We start from the raw sequence: 21758 nt of genomic DNA, 5'->3' as shown, positions 1-21758 counted from the left end.
CATTTCATAGTGAAAATGAGGCTGGGCAGAGCTTATGGTCTTTCCAGATATATAAATACTGCACAGAATATGCAAATAAAAGACTCAGCTAGCTTAGTTCATAAAGCTTGATTCACCAGTTTTTTTTATTAGTAAAAAGGCAAATTTGTCAAATAAATACATAATCATAATGCTTTTATAACATGGACATGCGCATACTGGTTGGAGGAAATATCTGTGGAGTTTGTTAGTTCATTCATTTCATTATATTGGAAACTTCCAGGTTTGAGTGATCTGGAACCGTATGAAAGTTTGTAACATCATTGATTTTAGTATTAATGTCATGTGTCGAATACATGTACAAGAGGTCAAAGGTCAGCATTTAGCACTAAAGCATCCTAAGCTTTAGCCATCTTAGCATTGTTTGCCAATGATAAATGCAAACTTTATGTATCTTTAGGATAACAAAAGTTAGTTCAGAAATTAAACATAAATGAAAATTATCCATGACCATGCAGTCTATTATGTGTACTTAGAGTAACATTGAAGCAGAACTGTAGTTCGTCATATTGACTTTTGTTTTAGATATCTGCAAACACGGCATTTGGGAACAAGAATTTTTCAGCTAGAAAAGGGTCCCATATGCAATCATTCTAGAGCATGCATTTGAAACTAGAAGCATTTGGTATGTTTAAAACTCTGATAGCAATCTCATAAACTAGTTTTCTTTTTTATTTCAGTTCAAGTCAATCATATTTCTCAAAAGAGAGTTCATACCTATCAGGTAATTTTTTTTTGTCTATATATAATTGAGATATTGGAGAAAGAGATTGAAATAATTTAGCCCAAGACACGAATATAACATTTCTATTTTTACTTGTTTTGTTTAATGCCATCACTACAGTAGCAAGAGGAAATTATTGCACACATGACTGGAGATGCCACATCAGATTGCTTGATCAATAGAGGATGTGCTGTAGTTCTGAGATTTACACTGCTCATGCATCTGCACTACCTCTGCAATTCTCCTCAGTTAAAAGTCTGCAACTCCAGCATGGATGAGACTGCACAAGGTTCAGCAATCCTGTGTGAGATCTTCCCAATACTCAAGGTCAGTGTTGACATGTTTCAGGGAAGACTTGAGGAAATCTTGGAAACATATCTTCTTACAAGATCTTATTTGGGAGTTGCTCCTCTAACATCCTGGTAATGTGGCTTGTCCGTCTCATCAGCAACTTCATCAGCAGAATGTGGATGCTTGGAATGTCTGCCTGTGTGAGAACTTAAGTGTCTTGAGTCATGTCTTGCCATATTATCCTCATCAGTTTCTACAGGCGGCCTCTGTGATGGTGGTTTAGCTTCTTGGCAGATGTGGAGTAAAAGAAATGTGGACATATCATGTTATAATGTCATTCTCCCGTCTATTCCCTGTTTTGCTTCTGGACAATAACTTGAGTATTCCACCATCTACCGTTACCAAACGTTGTAAGTAGATGTTGACTGTGACTTTGAATATACTTGAATTTTATGAAAATGTCAGCAGACTAAGATATTTGAATCATACATTATGCATTTTGTTTGCTTTATTTTAAATATTTTGAAGGAAAAAAATCAACTTTCAAAGGTTTTAGTGAATGTGTCATCTGGCTTATTTGTGAGTGGTCTCCCTTATACAGGTTTCTGGAAGATATGCATTCTGGGAGTAAATATTTTTTATTTCATAAAGGGTGTAAAACATGTTCATCAGCTGTTTTTAAATAAGCTAGGAAGTAAAGCAAAGTGATGGATTGATCATGAGCCATCATTATAAACTAGGTCATTGTTGCTTTCATGAAATGTGACTTGAAGGAATGTAAAATAGTGGTTGGCTTTAAAAAAAGTGGCAAAACAATAACAAAACATACTGATTTCCATGTAAGAAGTTTCTTTCCCATGCCCACTTGTTTTTTCTTTTAAACTCTCAGGATTTGAGTGGGTTTTTTGTTTGTTTGTTTTTCTTTGGTGCCAGTGTTACTTATTCACCATGTCAGTTTGGATTGCAGTACTTTTAATACTTTTTTGACATATATATGCACTGAATAATTGACAAACCCAGGTTGCTTTCAATTTCAAGTTCAGTTGTTTTGTCTTATTCTTTTTACTTTATCTGTTTTAGAGGCATTTTAGCTTATATCATGATTCTGTGTTACTCCAGAATCAGGGTTCTGTCGTTGAAGTGTTGTTTGAATTGTCCTTGAATTTTTTTCACATAAACCTGTATGAACCCTGTAAACTTGCTATGCAGTATATAGCAAGAATTGTTTTGATATGCTGATAAATCCTAGATTATTAACACCTATTTTGACCAGTTATTTTGGACAGCTTGCAATTGAGATAAAGAAGACATCTATTCATTTTGGGGTTAGAAGGTTAAAGGTCAAGGTTATATTTACTGAGAGAAGCAAAATGATCTCACAAAACTACTTAGGTTCAGTACCACAATGCTTGATTAAACTTAGTAGATGGCATGCATTTGAAACAAGAAAAACACCTGTTATCAAGGGATTGAGAAATCAAGGTCAAAAGTCTCCAAGACCTCTAACACAAATCATGACCAAACTTTGCCAGCATTTGTGACAAGAAAGGCACCTATTGATTTTTGGATTGAATTGTCAAATGTCATGGTCACTGAATGAATGAAAAGAAATGGTGTTAGCTTATTAACTAAAGTTCCAGAATATACATATGTTGGCCTAAGTTTGTTATGAGATTGCACTTATACAAGGAAGAAGTCAGTTGTATTTGGGATCAAAAAGGTCAAAGTCATGGTAACTGTGACTCTTAAGAAAAATGGATTTTGTACAATAACTTTTGTTCAAGAGTAATTTTCTTTCACTTCAGGATAAGTAAGAAACATTCAGGTTTGTTGGTTTCAAGGTCACATGTATACATCATGGTAAGTCTAAAAAGAAAAAAAATCATACCTGCCAGCTGATATCATTTCGGTATAATCATTATAATTTTATACATTGAATTATCTCTTATGATTACCTGTGTATGGATTATCCGAGTAGATGCAGTAATAAAAATAACATGAAATGGAGCACTAATAACTGTTTGTCCCTTATAAACCCATATCCACAAACATCAACGTGTATGGGATTAGATATATGAAATTGGCTTTTCAATCAGGCTCAGTGGAAATTTTGATAGTACATTGTTTTATATAGTTTTCATCGGTATATTTGATGTTTCAGTTCTGGTACTAATCCACTTGGATTTTCCCAGTTGTGACAAGAACACAAACTAACTGGATATGAAGGTTATTAGCAAAAATAATTCTAAATTTTTTCATACAATTTATTTGTGATTTACAATATGTAGGTTACACTTCAGTTTCAGTTTTTGTAGATTCTTGTGTCACTGAAATGAATTTTAGTGTTATTTGACATTTTGGACTTGCACTCATTTCTTTGCAGCATTAGTGGCTTTAGATGTTTAACACACACCTTGTTTAGGTGGAACGGAAAATATCTGAGGTGTTTTGTCTGTTAGATGTTATCAGGAAAGTTGAGATATATCCTTTTATAGGTATCTACTCCATATATCACTTTTCACTTGGTCAGTATGGACCCTGGGACTATCCAATATATGGACAACATACAACTGCAAGTGTCATTAAGGGTTAGTGCTGTTTGCTTAAAATTACATAGCATCACCTGTCTTAAAAGACCACCCCAGCTGCCAAAAATCATAGTCTCTCGAGACAGATTATAATACTGTATGATTAAAAAATATATGCATTGAGAATTTTTTGGTCTCAAGACTGGTGGTATTTCAAAGCAGTAGTCTCTCAAAATGGGTTTTTACTATAAAATGATCAATAATGATCCTAACCGCACATTTTGAACAACTGAGACTCAAAGTCCAAATCTTTGACATTCTACAACAGTGTTTTGAATAAAGTTAGGATCATATAAGATTCAGATTTTTCTTAACTATTGTTTCTATACCAGACTGACAAATTTCAGTGCTGTATAAGCTACATGTCTTTACAATTTATAATTGATTGTTGTTAAAGAAAGGTTTGGGCTTAAGGTTTGATGGATTTATGCTGACAGTGTCAGATCTTTCTTTATTTTTGCAGATGACCAGACAAGAACTCAAGATGATACCAGGAATGACATCAAGTTGTATATGCGCATAGGTAAAACTACACTTGCCACAATATATTTTAACTGACAAAATATTCATCAACGTAGTTTCCATGGATCTAGTGAGGAAACTGAATTTGGAAATTTTTTTGCACTATAGATATGGAGGAATTTGTATTATGTATGCAAATGTTCAGATGGAATTAGACTTCAAGCTTGCAAATACTGTTAGTCTTACTTTTCTTTGAAATTATCACTGGATTGATCTGGATAAAAGTGTAAAAACGACATAACCCATCTCATCTTGAAGAAAGTTATAAAGGTCAGTACAAAAATGACTCTGTAATGTATACTGGTGATTGTTTATTTGACATAAAGCACAAAAGACTCTATCATCATTTTAGTGCTGTTTGTGCTGTTTTTTGTTGTTATTGTTGCTGTTGGTACTGTTGACATTATAATGTAACTATTAGTATTGTTTTTTTTTAAAAACATATGCAATCCGTGTACTTGTCTGTTTTCATTGTCATGATTGTTTTATGTTGCATTGGTAAAATAACTCATCTAGAACTAGTGTTTTTTATGTTACCCAGACTAGTGGCATTAAAAAGTTATTGTACATTAAGAAGACCCAGCTCAAATTTGATTTTAACAAAGGCTTTTACATAGTTGTGGCCCCTGTTTGATTAGAACTTTGGCTTTCTATTTAGATTTTATTCAGTAGCTTTTAAGGGACTTGGATTGTAATCAGATTTGGTATGAGGCTTTACATTTTAGCAATCTTCTGAAAAATATTCTATATGTTATTGACCTAATTTGACTTAGAACTTTTTTCCATTTCATTTTGACCAGGTAACTTTTGAAGGACTTAATGAATTGAAAACAAATTTTATTTGAGAGATACATTGAAAAGATGAAGGTCAGGTTTGATTTCTTTTATCAGAACTTTATGGAATTGTGACCCATGTTTGACTTGGAACTTTGCCATTTCATTTTATTTCTGCTTTGGACCAGCCTGGGTCAGCTACCATGGTGTGACCTTGGGCAAGGCACTTTACTCCAATTGCCCTGGTACTAATTGACCTAGACTTTTGTTAATGTGCCATGAAGCACCAAACCAAACTAAACCAAATCATTTCTGTTTAATAACTTTTGATGGACTTAATTGAGTGTTACAAATGTTAGTCTGAGGCTTTTCCTGTAAAGGACATAGGTCAACTTTTTCTGGACATTTTACAGGGCTTTGACCCCTGTTAAAGTTTGAATTTTGTTACTAAATTTTCACCAAACATTTTTGCTGGGCTTTGTGTATTTGAGCCTGTTTCTACGGGTTTCTTATATATAATCCTGTCATGAAGTGTGCCCCAAACCATGTGATCTGATTCCTACATAAGTGCTGCTTGGGTGCTTAGATTCTATATTGCCTTCATCAGCTGAGGTTATTAATTCTTCTCTCCCTCTTTCTCTGGGATGTTCCATCATTTTTCAAAACTCCATTTGAAAGCCTAAACCAAAATCAAACCCCAAAGCTCGAACTTTGACAATAATAAAAAAAATGCTGGCCTGTTTAAAACCTCTCATTTCTGTCACTAATCGTAGAAAAACATTGTTCTGTCCCAACTTGTAATCTCATTTGAATTTAAATGGTCCTGTCAGTCATTTTTAGTCACATATTGACCTTGTCGGAGTACTGAAACTGACCGTTTGAAAGGTGTTAATGATCATCTCTTTGCTTTGGATTGTGGAACGATTCCAGCTCTCATTCTACTCAACTTATCTGCAGCAGCATTTGACATAAAAGAGCAAGATATATTACCTCACTGTCTCCAACATGTATTTGGTATTTATGATACAGCCCTGCTAATGCTAAAGTCATACATATTCAAATGGACACTGTGTCTGTAAATGGAAAGCATTTCATTCCATCTCATATTTGTTGTTTCTTTTCATTTTTACACTCAGCCTGTTTCATGTGTCATGCTGCACCATCTGATGTGTCACCATTGTATGCTGATGACATCAAAATGTATTAACCTAGTCACCCAACTGAAGTTGATGTTACTGTCAATGATATAGAGAAGTTCACTTCTGATGTGAATTGTGGATGACATGTAACAAGCTGTAGATGAATGATGATAAAACTGATGCCATTCAGACCTTCTCACGAAGACTTTTTCATTCTTCTCCTTTACCTCAAACAATAACTGTCAGCAACACCAACATTCAATTTAAGCAATCATTCATAAACCTAAGTGTCACTCACAACAGTTATTTCTCATTGCACCAGCATGTCACGAACATGTAAGGCTGCATATCTTGAGCAGAGATGCATCAGCTCCCATCACCATTTTCTTTCTGTTGATGACACACTTGTGTATTCCGTAGTACTTTCTAGACTTGACTATTTTAATTCTCTTCTGGCTAGTTTGTCTTGATGCCTGCTGCAGAAATTTCAAAAAGTTCAAAACACTGCTGCACAGATAATCCTTGGAGAACCAAGACTCAAGCACCCATTGACTCCAGAATCAGACAAAAAATTTCTTATCTCTTCTACATTTTGTTGATTGTCAACAGTCCAAATTACAAATTTGACATCAAGAATGTGTACATAACATACAAAAACTTAACACTGTTCTTCTGGTACACGTATTCACATTATTCCCACTGTTGAAACCAAGTCTTTGCATGTTAGGGCCCAGCTACTTGGAACCAATTGCTGCTTGCAATTAGACACAATGACACCATTATCTCATTCAAGAGTGCATTAAAAACTCAACCCTTTCAGTTGCAAGAACAGATATAATATTTCTCTGCCCTTAATTAATTTCACCATGGTTTGTAATTCCATGATGTTGTGTTTTTTGTTGTTGTAGTCTTGTTTATGTATGTTGGTATGTGTTAGCTAGTATTCTGAAGTGCTAAGAACTGTTAAAGATGAAGTGTGGCACTAAATCAGCACTTTTATTATTATTATTATTATTATTGAAACCAAATTTGGCACAAGGCCTTATGTTAAGAAGACCTAAGACAGGTTGGATATTTACTAGTGTCTAGTGTATGGAGTTGTGGCCCCTGTTTCACTTAGAACTTTGCCCATTAATTGCATCTTATTGGCATGAGTATCTTGTTTTAGGTAGACACATGTTACAGTAATTTATTCTATATGTCATTCTGTGGCCTCTTCTCAACCATGTTAAAATCTGAAGTACAATGGGATCCCATTTGCTAAAAAACACATGGCTCAGACATCCTGTATCACTCTGACTGGTGTGCAGGACCCAGAAGAATGTATATAATAATATTGATCCACATAAAATGGAACTAATGATCTCATGACCTGATTTATTACTTCCTTGTAGGTTTTACCTGTTAAGATTCAGTAATACATTTTATTATAGATGTCATGGCATAATTCACAGCAGAAACATATGGTTCTGTGGAAACATAATTTCCTGATTCCATTTACTTTAAAATGATGCACATTTTTACCTGATGATAATCCAGTTTTTTGGGTTTTTTTGCAGCGTTTGGAGTCTCAGTGTTTGCCTTTCTTCTGATCCTGATATATTTCCCAAACAAGCCTCCCTTGCCACCCAGTATGTCTGCATCAGTAGAGAGATTGGACTTTTTTTCCGGTTTTAAATGTCTTGTCAGGTAAAACAAGTGCTGTAGAGTGCTCCAAGTCTTGTATACAATGAAAGAATAATTATGTTATTAATGTAGCAAAATTAGAAAAGTCATATGGGTTTAAAAAGATTATTATTATGCTACTTATCGACCATACACATGTCATCATTGTGAGCCCCATAAGTGAAGTTCTCATGAGTTGCCCCAGTAAAGCCATTTCTAGGCACTGGCATAACTGATCAATATACACAAAGAAGCATTTACTCAGTTTTCACTGCCTGTAAAGCAGCTACTTGTTTAGGGTGACTGTCACTCTAGTTCCCTTACTGTGCTCAGAATTGTCAGTGGTTTTCTGTTTCCATTAGCATCATTTGAACTCAGCCATGCTAATGATTTCATTATCCACAATAGGCATTTAGTACTATTTGGTTATTGGATAGAGACTGTTTTGTGTCACATGAGAAATTCAGAATTTGTATTTGCAAATGCAGCTGTGACAAAATTATTTTACCAACACCACCCATGACACTGTTTGCTATTGATACATCTCCAACAATAAATTTGATTGTTGTACCTATGATCGTTGCTTTGATTAGGATTCCAGCAACACTTAGTCCAACATTGGTCATGGCATTGCTTCCACAAATAGCATCTACAACCACCTACATGTGTTTGTATTTTGCAAGCAAAATTGTCCTGCTTTGCTTATCTTTTTGTGCTCTGTTGGGTTGTCTCATGGTAACTTTGCTTGGCAGAAACTCGTACACACTTGTATGTGATGTGGGGCAAAGTCATGGGGGTTGTTGAAGGCTTTGACCTAGATCATTTACTTCAATCTCAAACTGCTGTTATCATATTGCTGATGATTTAGATGCTTATGCTTATCCTCCAGTGTCTTCCACTTCAAAGATTATGCAAATGGAAGCTTTCCCTTATCCTGTGGGCCATTGATGAACAACCAGATGGCAGTTGAAATTCCAAGGAAAGTATTGTATTTTCCTCATCAGACAGCCTCTGTGGCAGGAGTTTCATTTGAGCCTGCATGTCTAGATGTAATTAAACAAGTCCACAGAAACAAACAGTTCATGCAAGAAATGGTGAAGAAAATTGCTTTGGTGAGAAGACACACTGCTCAAAAAACTCGTGAGGGGAAGTAGAGAATTTTCTCACAGCAGTACAAGCATGGTTTCCTTCCTTGACAAGAGATGTAACTCCCTCAACCTCTTACCTGTTCTTCTAAAGTATTATAATCGAGTAATATAATTGAAAAGAAAACCAATGTTTCTTTGTTAATCTTTACCTGATCATAACATGGATAGACCCCTCCTACTCCCCCCGTTACATCCTACTAGAAGGGCATACATCCTGCTACATTTTAACATCCCTGTACCAAGGGGAGATCACTTTGGACTCTGGTAGGATTTAATTTGCAAGGTAGTGGTTGTACTCATAAAGTATTGTGATTTGGTAATTTTTAGTGATGAAACATATTTTAGTCCAAATTTTTTTTCGCCAACAACAGCAAAAAAATTCAGAAATGTAGTTGACATCTAAGCCAGATATATTCTAAATCTTTGAAGCAAAACAAAAGATCTAATCTAAAAATGGTTAATGAAGATTGTGACTGTTGATAAGAATGTTTTTCAAAGCTAATATTATGAAAACAACTTGTATGAGTTAATGAGTCATTGTATACACTAATTTAAATACATCTGAAGCATTTTATAATAAATACTAATACAGTTACTTTTTTTGTTGGTAGATTTCATGGTAAAATTCACCCAGACTTTAGCATTACTGAAATCTCACCATTGTAGCATATTTAATCAAGGGGTTTAATTTGAAGGGGTTTGATTGATACTAATGACAAGTATATGTAGTGTATATAACAAAACTTTGTCTTAATTTTCAGACACAAGATATACGATTTTTAATTATGGTTTATGATCTTATGAACTTACAATGGTGACTATGATATAAAAATAAAGGCATTAGATTCTGATCCATCATTCATTTATGTTAATAGGATGGGATGCAAATTTTAAGTGTCTGCATTGGGAATCAAACATGTTTTGTCTGTCTTGCATTCTCGCATACATACCACTAGACTAGAAGGTGCAGACCAGCTAGGCTGGTTAGTAAGTGGTCTCGTATACCTAGACTGTTACATACAGTTTAAAACAGTTTTTATCTTTTCTGGAAAAGTTGGATATCATAATATGTATTAGTTTTTGATTTACAGAAATGTGACATTCTGGCAGATATCAGTGGTGTATGGAGTGTCTGTTGGTGTCTACAACTGCTGGTCAGGAGTGCTGGATGTCAATCTTAAAAGCCATAATATCTCAGAGGTTTTTATGACACAAGACCCCACATTCACAAAACTTCTCAACCTAAATGCAAGAATAAAAAAGGCCTTTGTATATATTACCCCATGCATTCATAGAGGCTTGAGTACATAGTAATTGTGTCTGATTATTCATCTATCTTTCCATCCATTTCTACTTCACAATCTTATTAAATCAACTTGTCCCTCAGTATTTTATAGTTTGCCATGACAATTAGTAAATATTATGATAATAACTTTAAGTTGTACATAGAGATAAATCCGATTACTCTTGCAAATTTTTTGTAGAGTTGTTGCCCTTTTGTCTTGTAGAATGATGCAATCTCATTAGTTGGCAATTTTTAGTGGATTTCCACAAAAGTGGTGAACACTATTTTCATCACCTGAAAATATGCATATGAACAAAGCAGATTGTTCCAGACATATTTTTATTATTGCCCTTTTTCTCTTGCATCTTAATGCAGTAACAATATTGGTCAGGGCTGTTCCTTTAAAACATACATGGGACCTGTGCATGGCACTTTTAAAAACATGTATGCCAGGGTGGTTTGGATTCAAATTTGCTTCTGTCACAGGTTGTTTACTCAATAAAATTGCTTCTACAGGTTGTTGAAATAACTGGTTTGGTAGGTCTGTCTAAAAGTGAGAGCTAAACATAATCAAAAACTTCCACTTTAGATATCCAGTCATCAAATTCATATTTTATGTTATGCACGCTGTATTTGTTCCCATCAAGAGTATTCCTTCCAACAGACAATAGACAATAAAACATTGTCATTGGTCAGATATAAATAGATTGGGGAAAATGTACCACTTGACTCTGCATTTGTAGTTTTAGGTTGTCACAAACAAAGTGAAAATCTGTCTTTGTTGTCTTAATCACGAGGAAAACTAGCATATTTTTTAATAAATCTCCTTATAAAATTAAAGTATAAATTCTGCGGCCACATTAATTTTAGTCTCATGAGACTTGCTTTGCATTATTTGGATCTGATGCACGCTGCAAAAAGAACTGAATGTAGCCATATTGTGACAGTAATGGTGGTGAAATAGTTTTCAACCGTGGAAGAAGTCAGTATTTGGTTGAGAAAGCAAAGCCTAGAGAAATAATTGGCAGCCTTTGAGGTAAGTTCTGTTATTTTTTCAGCAAGCTAATCAAAAGGTGTTAAAAGGCTAGTGAAATTCCATTTATTCAATCATTACAAACGTTGTCATAGATTCGTTTCTGTCAGTCAATAAACCGTCAAGTAGGTCTCTGCTTTTTTTTTCTTCTGACAGCGAAGACGAACGTTGTCAGGCCTTATTCCATAATGAAGTTTTACACTGTTTTAACCTCCCTATCAGCTCTGACTATCGGTCACTCTGAAGTAATTAATCAATTTATTTTGACTGACCTTGGTATGCGGATAGTAACAAACAAAACCTCTTCTTTTGACCCATGGCATTCAATCCTTCAAAGCACTCACTTTTTAATAATAATCCCTGTCAGACAGAACACCTGTGTATACATCTATTATTGACTTTACTTTTATATTGCTGATGCATGAGAGAAGAGCATCATCATCACCTCAAAGCAAGAACAACATCTGGAAACCTTCTAGTGAGGAGTATATTACTAGGAACTGACTAATGCTTGGGACAGAACTGCTGTTAGGTCTGGCCATCACAGCAGAATTTTGAGAGAGACTGAGGTGTCAGAAATTTGAGATTGAGAAAATAATAAAAACATTTTTTAAAAGGGAAATAAAATAAATGCACAAACCTTAGTCACTTCATTCATTGTTTTTATATGTATGTATGTATTATTATTTATAAATATGTCAAACAATGTGAAAATTGAAATGAAGTTAAAACAAAGATCATGCCTATACCATTTAATCCAAATTCTCATTGTCGTTTGGGTGCCTGCCATAAATTGTTATTTGGGCACTTACTTTGTTAATCATACAAGAGTATTAAGCATTTAGGAGATTGATTGTTTGTTATGTGGTTTTGCTTGTTTGAAAAATGTGGAGATTTTTTTACGGTGCCTATCTGCTGCCCCCCTACTACCAAAAGACAAGAAACTCAAAATATGTGTGTACGATAAAAGCAAAAGAGAATGAAAATTCAAAGATAACTGGAAGCAGGAAGTTCCATGGCTAACCCACAGCAAGGAGAAGGATGAGATGACTGTCCAGTTTGTTCTGCATATAATACGATCAGGTTCATTTGTAGGTGGCTGCAATAACTTTAAAATTGGTACAGTCAAAACCCATGAGCAGAGATGGCAGCCACTGGCTGTTCTGAAAGTTCTGTTACATTGCTGAATAAGGTAGCCTTTGAAAAACTACTTGTCATGGTTAGAAATGCTCATTTTGTCGAGAAACATGGATGACCATATACTGACTATGTGAAATTATGTGAGTTAGGCAAGGTTTGGAAATAGGCATTAACTATATGACAGACAGATATTGTCAGAAATTTATCGGGGCTATTGCTGATAATTGTAGGGTCATAGCAGAACCATATCATTTTCTCCAGTCAGGTTTTTTGTCAGTTATTAGCGATTGCTCCACTGACATGTTTAACAAAGAGGCAGAAATTGTATACATTTTTTTTGAGTGAAAGATGAATGTTATAAACTTTCATTTTATAATATTGAATTTAAACTATTAAACAGGAATTTAAATCCATTCCATTTATAATACTGTAAGTACTTAAACCACCAATTTAACATTAGATCCGTTCTAGTTTATTTAACTTTACTAATTCAGTAATTTAGTGTTTCTTCTAAGGTTTAAAAATTATTTTTTTTGGTTTAAAAAATGTATCCAAGGTAGACAGTTAAACCATCAGACGCGCTATAGCAGGCCTTATGTCAGAGAGATATGGGAATGGATGGATGAGAAAGAATTTTGCAATGGGAATGGATGGTGTGTCTGACAGTAATGGTGACGCTGCTTATGATGATGATAATAAATACCACACACAAGATTTGTCAGCCTTACAAAACAAAACATATAAATTGTTGATGAATTTAATGTAAACTGTGATAAAAAAACAACTTTATATGCATGTTTTATTTTATTGTATAAATTACACATTTATTTCAGTAAGTAGATCCGTAATTGAGAAGGACGTTCTATCAGTCAGAAGGACCACCAGTTTTCAAAAGCAGGAAGTCTTATGGGCTTCCTACTTAAAAAATTTAGTGTCAAAACCTGACATAATTGCATTTTTGTGCTGCATCTTGAATAAAACAATATTTTAACTTGGCTTTCTATGAGTTAAATATTTTCCTTAATATATCCCCCCAACAATTTTTTTTTATCAGTGGTTTTATTGTTCAGTAAATTATATCGGTGTCTCCTGAAATGCCTAAATCACATCTAAGGTGGCTACCCAATTTCAAAACTGCCTTCCCCTAGTCCCATGTATGTTTTAATGGTACAGCCTTCACAATGTTTTTGATGGATTGTCATGAAGCTTTGTAAATATTGTCATTACCTGATTATGCACATGTCAATAAATCACTTTCTTTTTGCAATATTTGTTAGAATTGTTACCTTTTTCATCTTGCAGCTTAATGTAATGTATGACAAAATGTTGTCAGTTGTACCAGTCCTGCAGTTTTTCATGGATTGCCATGAGTGTTGGTAAATATTACTGTCATCACCTGAAGATGTATGTATTGACAAAAATCACTTGGCTACCACAATTTTTTGTTAGCATTATTTTCCTGCAGCTGAATGCAGTGTAAGACAATCTTGTGAATGCAACGATTCTTGCAGTGTTTTTTATGGATTGTTTTGAAAATGTGTACATATTATGGTTGCTATTTAAAGATACATATATTGATAAATCTTTGTGTACCTATGATTTCTTAAAAATTATTACCCATATTTACTTAAAACTGATTGCATTGTATGACAGAATTTTTGAAATGCAACTAATCCAGCATTTTGAATGGATTGTTATGGTCATCATCAGGACAGATGCATGTTGACCATTCATTGCACTCATTATTTTCTCAAGAAGACTGCTCCGGTGGTCTAAGTGATTAGAGTGTCTGCTGCAGATAAGGGAGGTCATAGGTTCGAGCCCCAGCCAAGTCATACCAAGGACTTGTTAAAACGGTACTTGTGGCTGCCTTGCTTGGCACTCAGCATTAAGAGGTTACTTTAGAACTGGTCAGCCTGGTTTCAGGATGATGTGACTTTGTAGGACATGATGCTACATGTCTGTGGCATGATGCCACAGTGTTAGTCATCACTGTAAACTGCCATACTGCAGACATTGTAGCAATATGACTGAATTTTTAAAAAATCTACATTAAAAATCCAAATCCAAATCACACACTCGCACCTTTTCTCAAAAGTTGTCTTCTTTTTTTTTTAAAACTAGAGACAGATTTATCTCCATCATGGGGTAGGGATGGATTACAGATAGACATGGGTATATTTATATGAGCAAATTTGTTACTATTCCTCAAGTCTTTAGCACTAATGTTCCGAAAGCAAATGAGTCAATGAGATGGACTGTAGTCCATTGTCAATCCATCATTTGTCCGCCGTTAGCACAAGTTTTCTATTAATGCTTGAAGAATTGCATTACAACTTTATACACATTAATCCCATGGTATAGTTTTTCCCAAATGAAAATGGTGCTGATTGGACATTAAACATGGCAGCCACAGTGGCCGCCTTGAAAATCTTTATCACTACTCCTCCTAAAATGAAGCTCATATCAACATGGGGTTTTCACTTTAAGGCGTTTTATGATGCTTGGTTGGTACTGAATGGAAATGGTGGAAATTTGATGTCCAATATGGTATCACAGTGACCATCTTAAACATCTTATCACTACTTCTGAATGCATTCTCATCTCATCATGGGGTTTTCACTTGGAGACTACTTATGATGTCTAGTCAGTCCTCATTGAAAATGGTGCCAATAAGATGTTTGAAATCTTGTTAATATAATTTTTCCTGAATGGATGGTCATATCAACATGGAGTTTTAACTTAAAGACTTCTTATGATGTCTAGCTGGTCCTAGATAAAAATGGTGCTGATCTGACATCTAGTATGTCGATTATAAAAACTTATCACTACTCAGCTTGAACAGAAAGTCATATTAAGTTGGTTTTGAACAGAAGACTTCTTATGATATACAGTAACCTTTATTGAAAAATGATGTGAGTCTGACAGCCAATATAGCCATCACAACAGCTATCTTGACAGTCTTGTTATTGTTACTCTTGCTGAATGGAAAAAATCTTATCTTGAAAATATTATCTTTACTCCTCTCCAGATGGATGACTGTATCAGGATGGGGTTTTCACTGTTACACTTCTTATGATACCTATTTGGTCTTAATTGGAAATATTATAAGTAGTAGGTCCAATATGGCTGACATGACAATTGTCTTAAAATTCTTGTTGTCACTACTTCACCTGAATGGATGAACATTATGACATGGGGGTTTTCACCAAAAGACTTAATAATGTCTTCTTTGTTCTAAATGTAAATGATACCAAACTGACATCCAAAATATGTACCACAGCAGTTAATTCAGGCAGTTAAGCAGTAACAGGCATAATTAGTCAGTGACATCTCTTTCATTGTTTGACATAAAAAATTGTAAAGAAGACCTAATCACTTTTTAAAGAGGCCTTTATTGATTGTCCAGCAAGGAAACAATCTATAAACTATAGTAACCTTTACATTTTGTAGGTGTTTATTTAACAGTTTATTACATTAAAAATTCCAATACTCTCTGATAATAGTGATATTTGAGATATCCTATGACTGATATACACCTGCATCAGGTATGTGCTGTCAAAACCTTTGATCTTGTGGTCATGTCTGTCAAGCCTTACTCACACACACACACATGCACTTGCTGTCGTAGAATGATGTAAACTGCCTTACCATGTTAGACCAAATATGATTGGTTGAATCCTAGCAAGAACATCTTCCACGTTCAAAGAGTTCCAGTTCATCAAGTCCATTTTCAAAGTAGAAATAGTTTTCCTGACATGAGTGTTTTTTAACTCAAGGCACCTGTTTTTTGCTATATTTTGCTGTTTAGACCTATGTAGTGCCAAGGGAACATTGATTTGCATCAATTTTTTTTACTCATCTTACACTTTTACTCATCCTGCCACTGATCCAATTGGAAAAACATATTGAAAAATTGACTTACCCTTCTTCAAACACCACCTGTAAACACAACTGCACAACTGGAATTTTTTAGCCCTGATTTTATATGTTTTAAGTACATTTACTCCAGGCAGTCCTGTCAATTTCATGACTTGTGCACAATGTCTGTCTTCCTGTCCATACGTAAATATATTTGTGCATATGCATGATTGTATATATGTATGTTTCTCTATTTCAGACAGAGGCAGGTTGGTTAGGATTTTATGGCATAGTTGCAGGATGTGTTTCTGGATTGTTTGTGGCCAGGTAAAAATTTTATAATCACATCTTTTCTTTCATACTTGAGTCACAATATTTGGTTTTAAATGAAATGTCTTTTCCTAATTGAAAATTCTCAGGTGTTTTTGATAAACTGCATTGTGGGTAATGAAATCTGAAAATTATTGTAGGAATTGAAGAAATGTTTTGTATACATAGTCTGATTTGGTATTTCAAGATCTACTAATACCGATCTTAGAGAATTGTGTCACTTTTCTTTGTAAACCTTTACATCATGTAACTTTATCCATATAATATTTCATTAACTTAGGCCATGTTTTCAAAATACAATGTGTTAAATATTGTCTCTAACTTTGCAAAATATGTGTTCCGTATCTTCTAATAACATAGCAAAATATGAAAGCATTATGCAAAAACAAAGAATAATGCCTGAGACATCTGCATACAAGTTTGAAGAGAACACTCAGCTTTCAAACCTATTACCACCACACTAATCTTCATTTAATTCTAAAGCTACTGGGCACAGATAGCTAATTCAGTTTCCACAGATTTGTAATGCTAGTGTTGGGCAACATTACATTACTTTTGTGGTAAGGTTGTCTAAATATATTTACATCCAATGAATGATCTGCCCAAGAGAAAACTTTTAAAACGATTAAAATGATGTGCTGCATGGCTTATTGTTTTTTTAGAAAAAATCTTGTGGGTGTCCACAATAGCAATTCATTCTGGTTAGATCTCCCTGTTTACATGTTCTAGTACCTATTGGACAACACTCATGAAGTTAAAATGGTTGTAGCATAGCTGCCAAGTGTTCTGTTTTTCCCGTATTTGTCCTGTATATTTTACCTGGCTATGGGTGTATATTTTTCTTGCTAAAAATATGTTTTTTAATATACAAAAAATAATATAAAACTTTCTTGCAATTTTCTGTTTGGAACGAGCACTTGGTTCCGTTCTGATAGAAATGTATTGCATGTATATAGGAATAGAGTTCTAAAATATGATTAGTTCATTTGAAATCGAGGCTGCCATGCCTATCTTTAACCACCATATTGGATTGTGCAAATATTTGCCACTATCACTGTATTTCATATTCATAATATTTAGTTTCTAATCATGCCTAAAAGGAAAGCAAAATATTCAGAATTTTCTTCAGGAAATAAAAGAAAACAGAATTGGAAGGACAGTTGTGCTGTCTTGTGTAAATTTGTGAAACCATCTAGTAAAGGAGAAAATTTACATTTTGCAAATTGTGTAAAGTGATTTTGCTATTGGGCATGGAGACGCCCATGAAATACAAGAACATCAGAAAGCTAATAAACATTAACTTACTGCTTCATCATCAATAACTCAGCCTGAACTTACGATGTATATAAATACCAGAGAGGACCTTGTTTGGTTTATTAAATTTCTTTTAGAAATGAACCTTCCTCTTTCAGTTACTAGTGTTGCAGGTGATTTATTTCTCACATGTTTTCCAGACAGTAAAATGGCAAAGGCTTACTTGTGTGGTAGAACAAAAACAGTTCAGTAAGAAAATCACACAGAATTGAAATCATCAGTGAAAGATGGTTCATTGAAATCGATAATGATTGGAAAAAAACGCAAGGTGTGGAAAAGGCTTCTATAAACAGCCTGTGTCTGAGTGTGTTGCACTCTTGCACCTTCTGAATGGGCACTCAGATGGAACATCGTGACCATCCAGAAGGTACAGGTGTGCAACTCGTGCATCTTTGACATTAAATAATTATGTAAGGCACTGTCCTACTTTACTGATGGTTGTATATGTTGTAAATAGATATATACGCATTAAAAATTTTAAAAATCAGTGTTCTGGAAAATCAATATTTTTGTCAGAAGCAGTCAGTAATTTTGTACTTGGGGGTGGGGGGTGGCAGCTGTGTTGTACGTTCAAGCTTACAGTTGTGAACAGTTTACTCATACATAATCTTCTTCTAGTAAATTATGTTAAATATTTCCAGTATAATATTTTTAGCCAGTCTTTATTCTTTTTAATGCAAAATTTAATATACCACCACACACAATAAAATAAGGACTCCTCCATTTAAACATACATGGTACCCAGGGAAGGCAGTTTTTAAAAAATATGTCAGGGTACTTTGATTCTACAGAGTTCATATTAAAATGATAATAAAATTCTAAATTGCATCTGTCGTTGAGTACCCCACCTTAAAAGTGCCTTCCCTGGGTCCCAGGTATGTTTTACTGGCACAGCTCTAACCAAAATATAGGCCAAAAATTTTAAGTTATAGAGCTATGTTTGCTCTGCCCATGAGATGGGGTGAATTAACTCCCTTTCTCCTTCTCTTCTGGTGACATATCACCAACACATTTTACAAGTTAGAATGGTTAGGATATACACATTCTCTTGTGAGTCTACATTTCTCATATTACAGTCAATATTTTTGTATCTACTCACTTTTGTTTCTTACACATATTTGTTTTAGAATAGATGAACATTTTTTAAAACATATTTAAGCATAAGGGAATGTATATTTTTACAAGTAGTTAGTTTTCTCATGTATAATTCATGCAAAGTTTGGAGAATAAGATCACTTTCCTTAGTTACTTCAAATTTAAATGGCAGATACATAGAAATTTTAAAATGTTCATTTAAACAAAAAAATATCCAAGTACTGTTATTATTGCATTTATATGTGATGTTTCAAGTTTTATTAGTGTAAAAATAGCAAAAAGTCCTCATGTGTGATTGATAATGCAGCAGGCACATTCAGTTGCACATGAAAAACTAAATGCTCTCTTTCTGTTGCTCATATTGGAAGTTTCTGACAGACAAGATATGTGACCAAGAAATAGAATGTTTTTTCTTTTTCTTGGCCGTTCAGCTATCAGCCACTTTTGATCCAGATTGGTAAAAAAAGAACAAATTTATCGCATAGAAGTTCCTACAGTAGCCATTAATTTATTAACCCCATAAGATTCCTTTTATTTTCTCCTGAAATAGGAGTAGGAAACACACTTTTTGGGGTTACTTCTCAGTACATGTACATGCAAATATTTCAGCTTCAAAGGTATTTTCATTTAGCTGGATGCCTCAGTGTATAAAAGACATTTTCATTGGCTAATTTGCTCATGCTGTGCAGAAAGATAAAAGTTAGACCTTGTTTCTTCGTATTGGACCCATGATTTTCATGTTCTGGCCAATTTTGACTCCAAAATCTTAAACTTATCCTATTTCACTAGTCCATATTCAGTTCAGACCGGTCTGCTTTAGGTCTCAGGCCAAAAAGTCTAATATCCAGACTCAGACTACAGTTCCGAAATTATCGGGTCACAAAAATTCGTTTTTCACACAGTATTTGGTAAAATGAGTAGAAAGTCAACATTATCTTGTATCACTGTTGAGCTACATCTGTCTGCTTTTCTGTAACATCACCCACTTTGTTGTATCAAAAATGATGTTGATGGTACAAATTTCAGAAGTAGAGTACAATCTAATAACACGTAAATATGGCACATGGGGTTCATGCGATAATAAGCCCCTCCCACTTTTCTATAATGCCAGTTTGAAACAGGTTAGTGATGTATATTGATTTCATCTCTTCTTTCACTTTGAGAAGTTGACCTCTATAACAATTAAGGGATATCATTCCTTGATTTCAGATACCTTCAGATATAATGGAAGGAAAGACATTAGTCACACCAAGACCTTTCAGACTTGCTGATCAGTTTTGATCAATCTCAGCCACACTCACTGGCCCTGTTCTAAAGTGGAACCAATTGTGGGTTTTGACATTGCTCAACTTAAATAAGTTTAAGCCCATATCTTTGTTAAAGCAGATATCATACAAAGCATGTTTCTTGATAGCCATCACTTCTGAATTATGATTGAGTGAACTACATACCTTCTCCGTGGATCTGAATTATTGAGTGAACTACATACCCTCTCCATGGATCTGCATTAAGATTGGGTGAACTTCATACCCTCTCCATGGATCTGAATTATGATTGAGTGAACTACATACCCTCTCCATGGATCTGAATTATGATTGAGTGAACTACATACCCTCTCCATGGATCTGATCTATCTACAAGTTGGACTTGAAGGGTCATCACTTTAATGATGCAGCTTCAATGTAAAGAACCAAAGGCCATCCACTGGTGATGAAAAACAATATGTATAACATGTTCTCTCCATAATTGATCCGTTGTGAGAAGCAGACATAGAGGGTGTGGTGCATGTTCTCAAAATATACCTAAAATGAACAAAAAACATATGGTCTTGACATAGAGACTCTTCCTACCACTTATGACTGGAAAGCAGGCTATAACCCACCCCACAAGCCCTTGTAGCTTGGCTCAGGGGAGTTATTAAATCTATATACTCTGACCCCTCACAGGACAGAGTACAAATTACATTTTAACCCATGAAATTCGGGCGATCTCAACCAGCTTGTTGTTCATGCAAAACATTTCCATTTGAGAAAAATAGTACAAAACTACAGTGACAAAATTCTCTTAATCATGCTTTTTGATAAATTATATACCACACATTGTATAGTAACGCATTCTGAATAAAAACAGCATATGTACAATTTATAATTAAATGCTATGGAAAATGCCTGTGCTTTGACTGCATTCAAAAGAGCAAGTACTCTAGACATTGTTATTATTATTATTATTATTATTATTATTATATAGAAAGAATCATACCAGTATACATACGGATACAGGATTAAAATAATAATTAAAATATTCAGATGACATTGTATTTTTTGCCAAATCCAGGTTAATTACAAATAAAAATGTAAATAATATTGTAAAATAATAGCTGATATTTTAAATTAAAATTTTTAAAACTAAGAAAGTTAACCAGATTTTGAAATCAAGAAATAATTTTAATAATAATGTATTTCTTCATCAGACTCAGATGTATATTCAGGAATAATTTGTTTTGTATTGCAATAATATTAATAACAGTGTCTGCATTGCAAATTCTTTTCAATGCTAATCAATGAAGAATGCCATCTAAATATGAATGTTTAAACTGCATTATTGTGGAATGTTTAGCATATAAATATAAAAATGATAAAAGTCTATTAATTACATGACATAATTATGATTGAGCAGATTACCTGTTTATGATTCAGAGAATTTTGTCATCATAGTTTCATCTCCTTTATTTTAATTTTACTTGTTACAGCAGTTGGTATCTTGCACTTTGCATACTTGTACCAACTTTCAAGGGGGCCCCGAGTGTCCGA

The 21758-nt window shown here is 34.2% G+C and overlaps 1 protein-coding gene across 1 annotated transcript in view; it reads left to right on the top strand.

The window, feature by feature from the left end:
• LOC149780970 (solute carrier family 49 member 4 homolog) overlaps nucleotides 1–21758 on the top strand; it is a 95091-nt gene that overhangs the window by 36381 nt on the left and 36952 nt on the right. Inside the window, exons 7-11 of the mRNA XM_089938080.1 lie at nucleotides 720–763; nucleotides 4106–4165; nucleotides 7637–7766; nucleotides 9982–10090; nucleotides 16469–16536. Coding sequence (XP_089794206.1) covers nucleotides 720–763; nucleotides 4106–4165; nucleotides 7637–7766; nucleotides 9982–10090; nucleotides 16469–16536 — 411 coding nt within the window. The remainder of the gene's footprint in view (nucleotides 1–719; nucleotides 764–4105; nucleotides 4166–7636; nucleotides 7767–9981; nucleotides 10091–16468; nucleotides 16537–21758) is intronic.

Source organism: Sinohyriopsis cumingii, chromosome 16 (genome assembly GCF_028554795.1).
Source record: "Sinohyriopsis cumingii isolate HCF-2022 chromosome 16, ASM2855479v2, whole genome shotgun sequence".
NCBI lineage: Eukaryota > Metazoa > Mollusca > Bivalvia > Unionida > Unionidae > Sinohyriopsis > Sinohyriopsis cumingii.
This window is presented reverse-complemented; position numbering and strand designations above follow the sequence as displayed.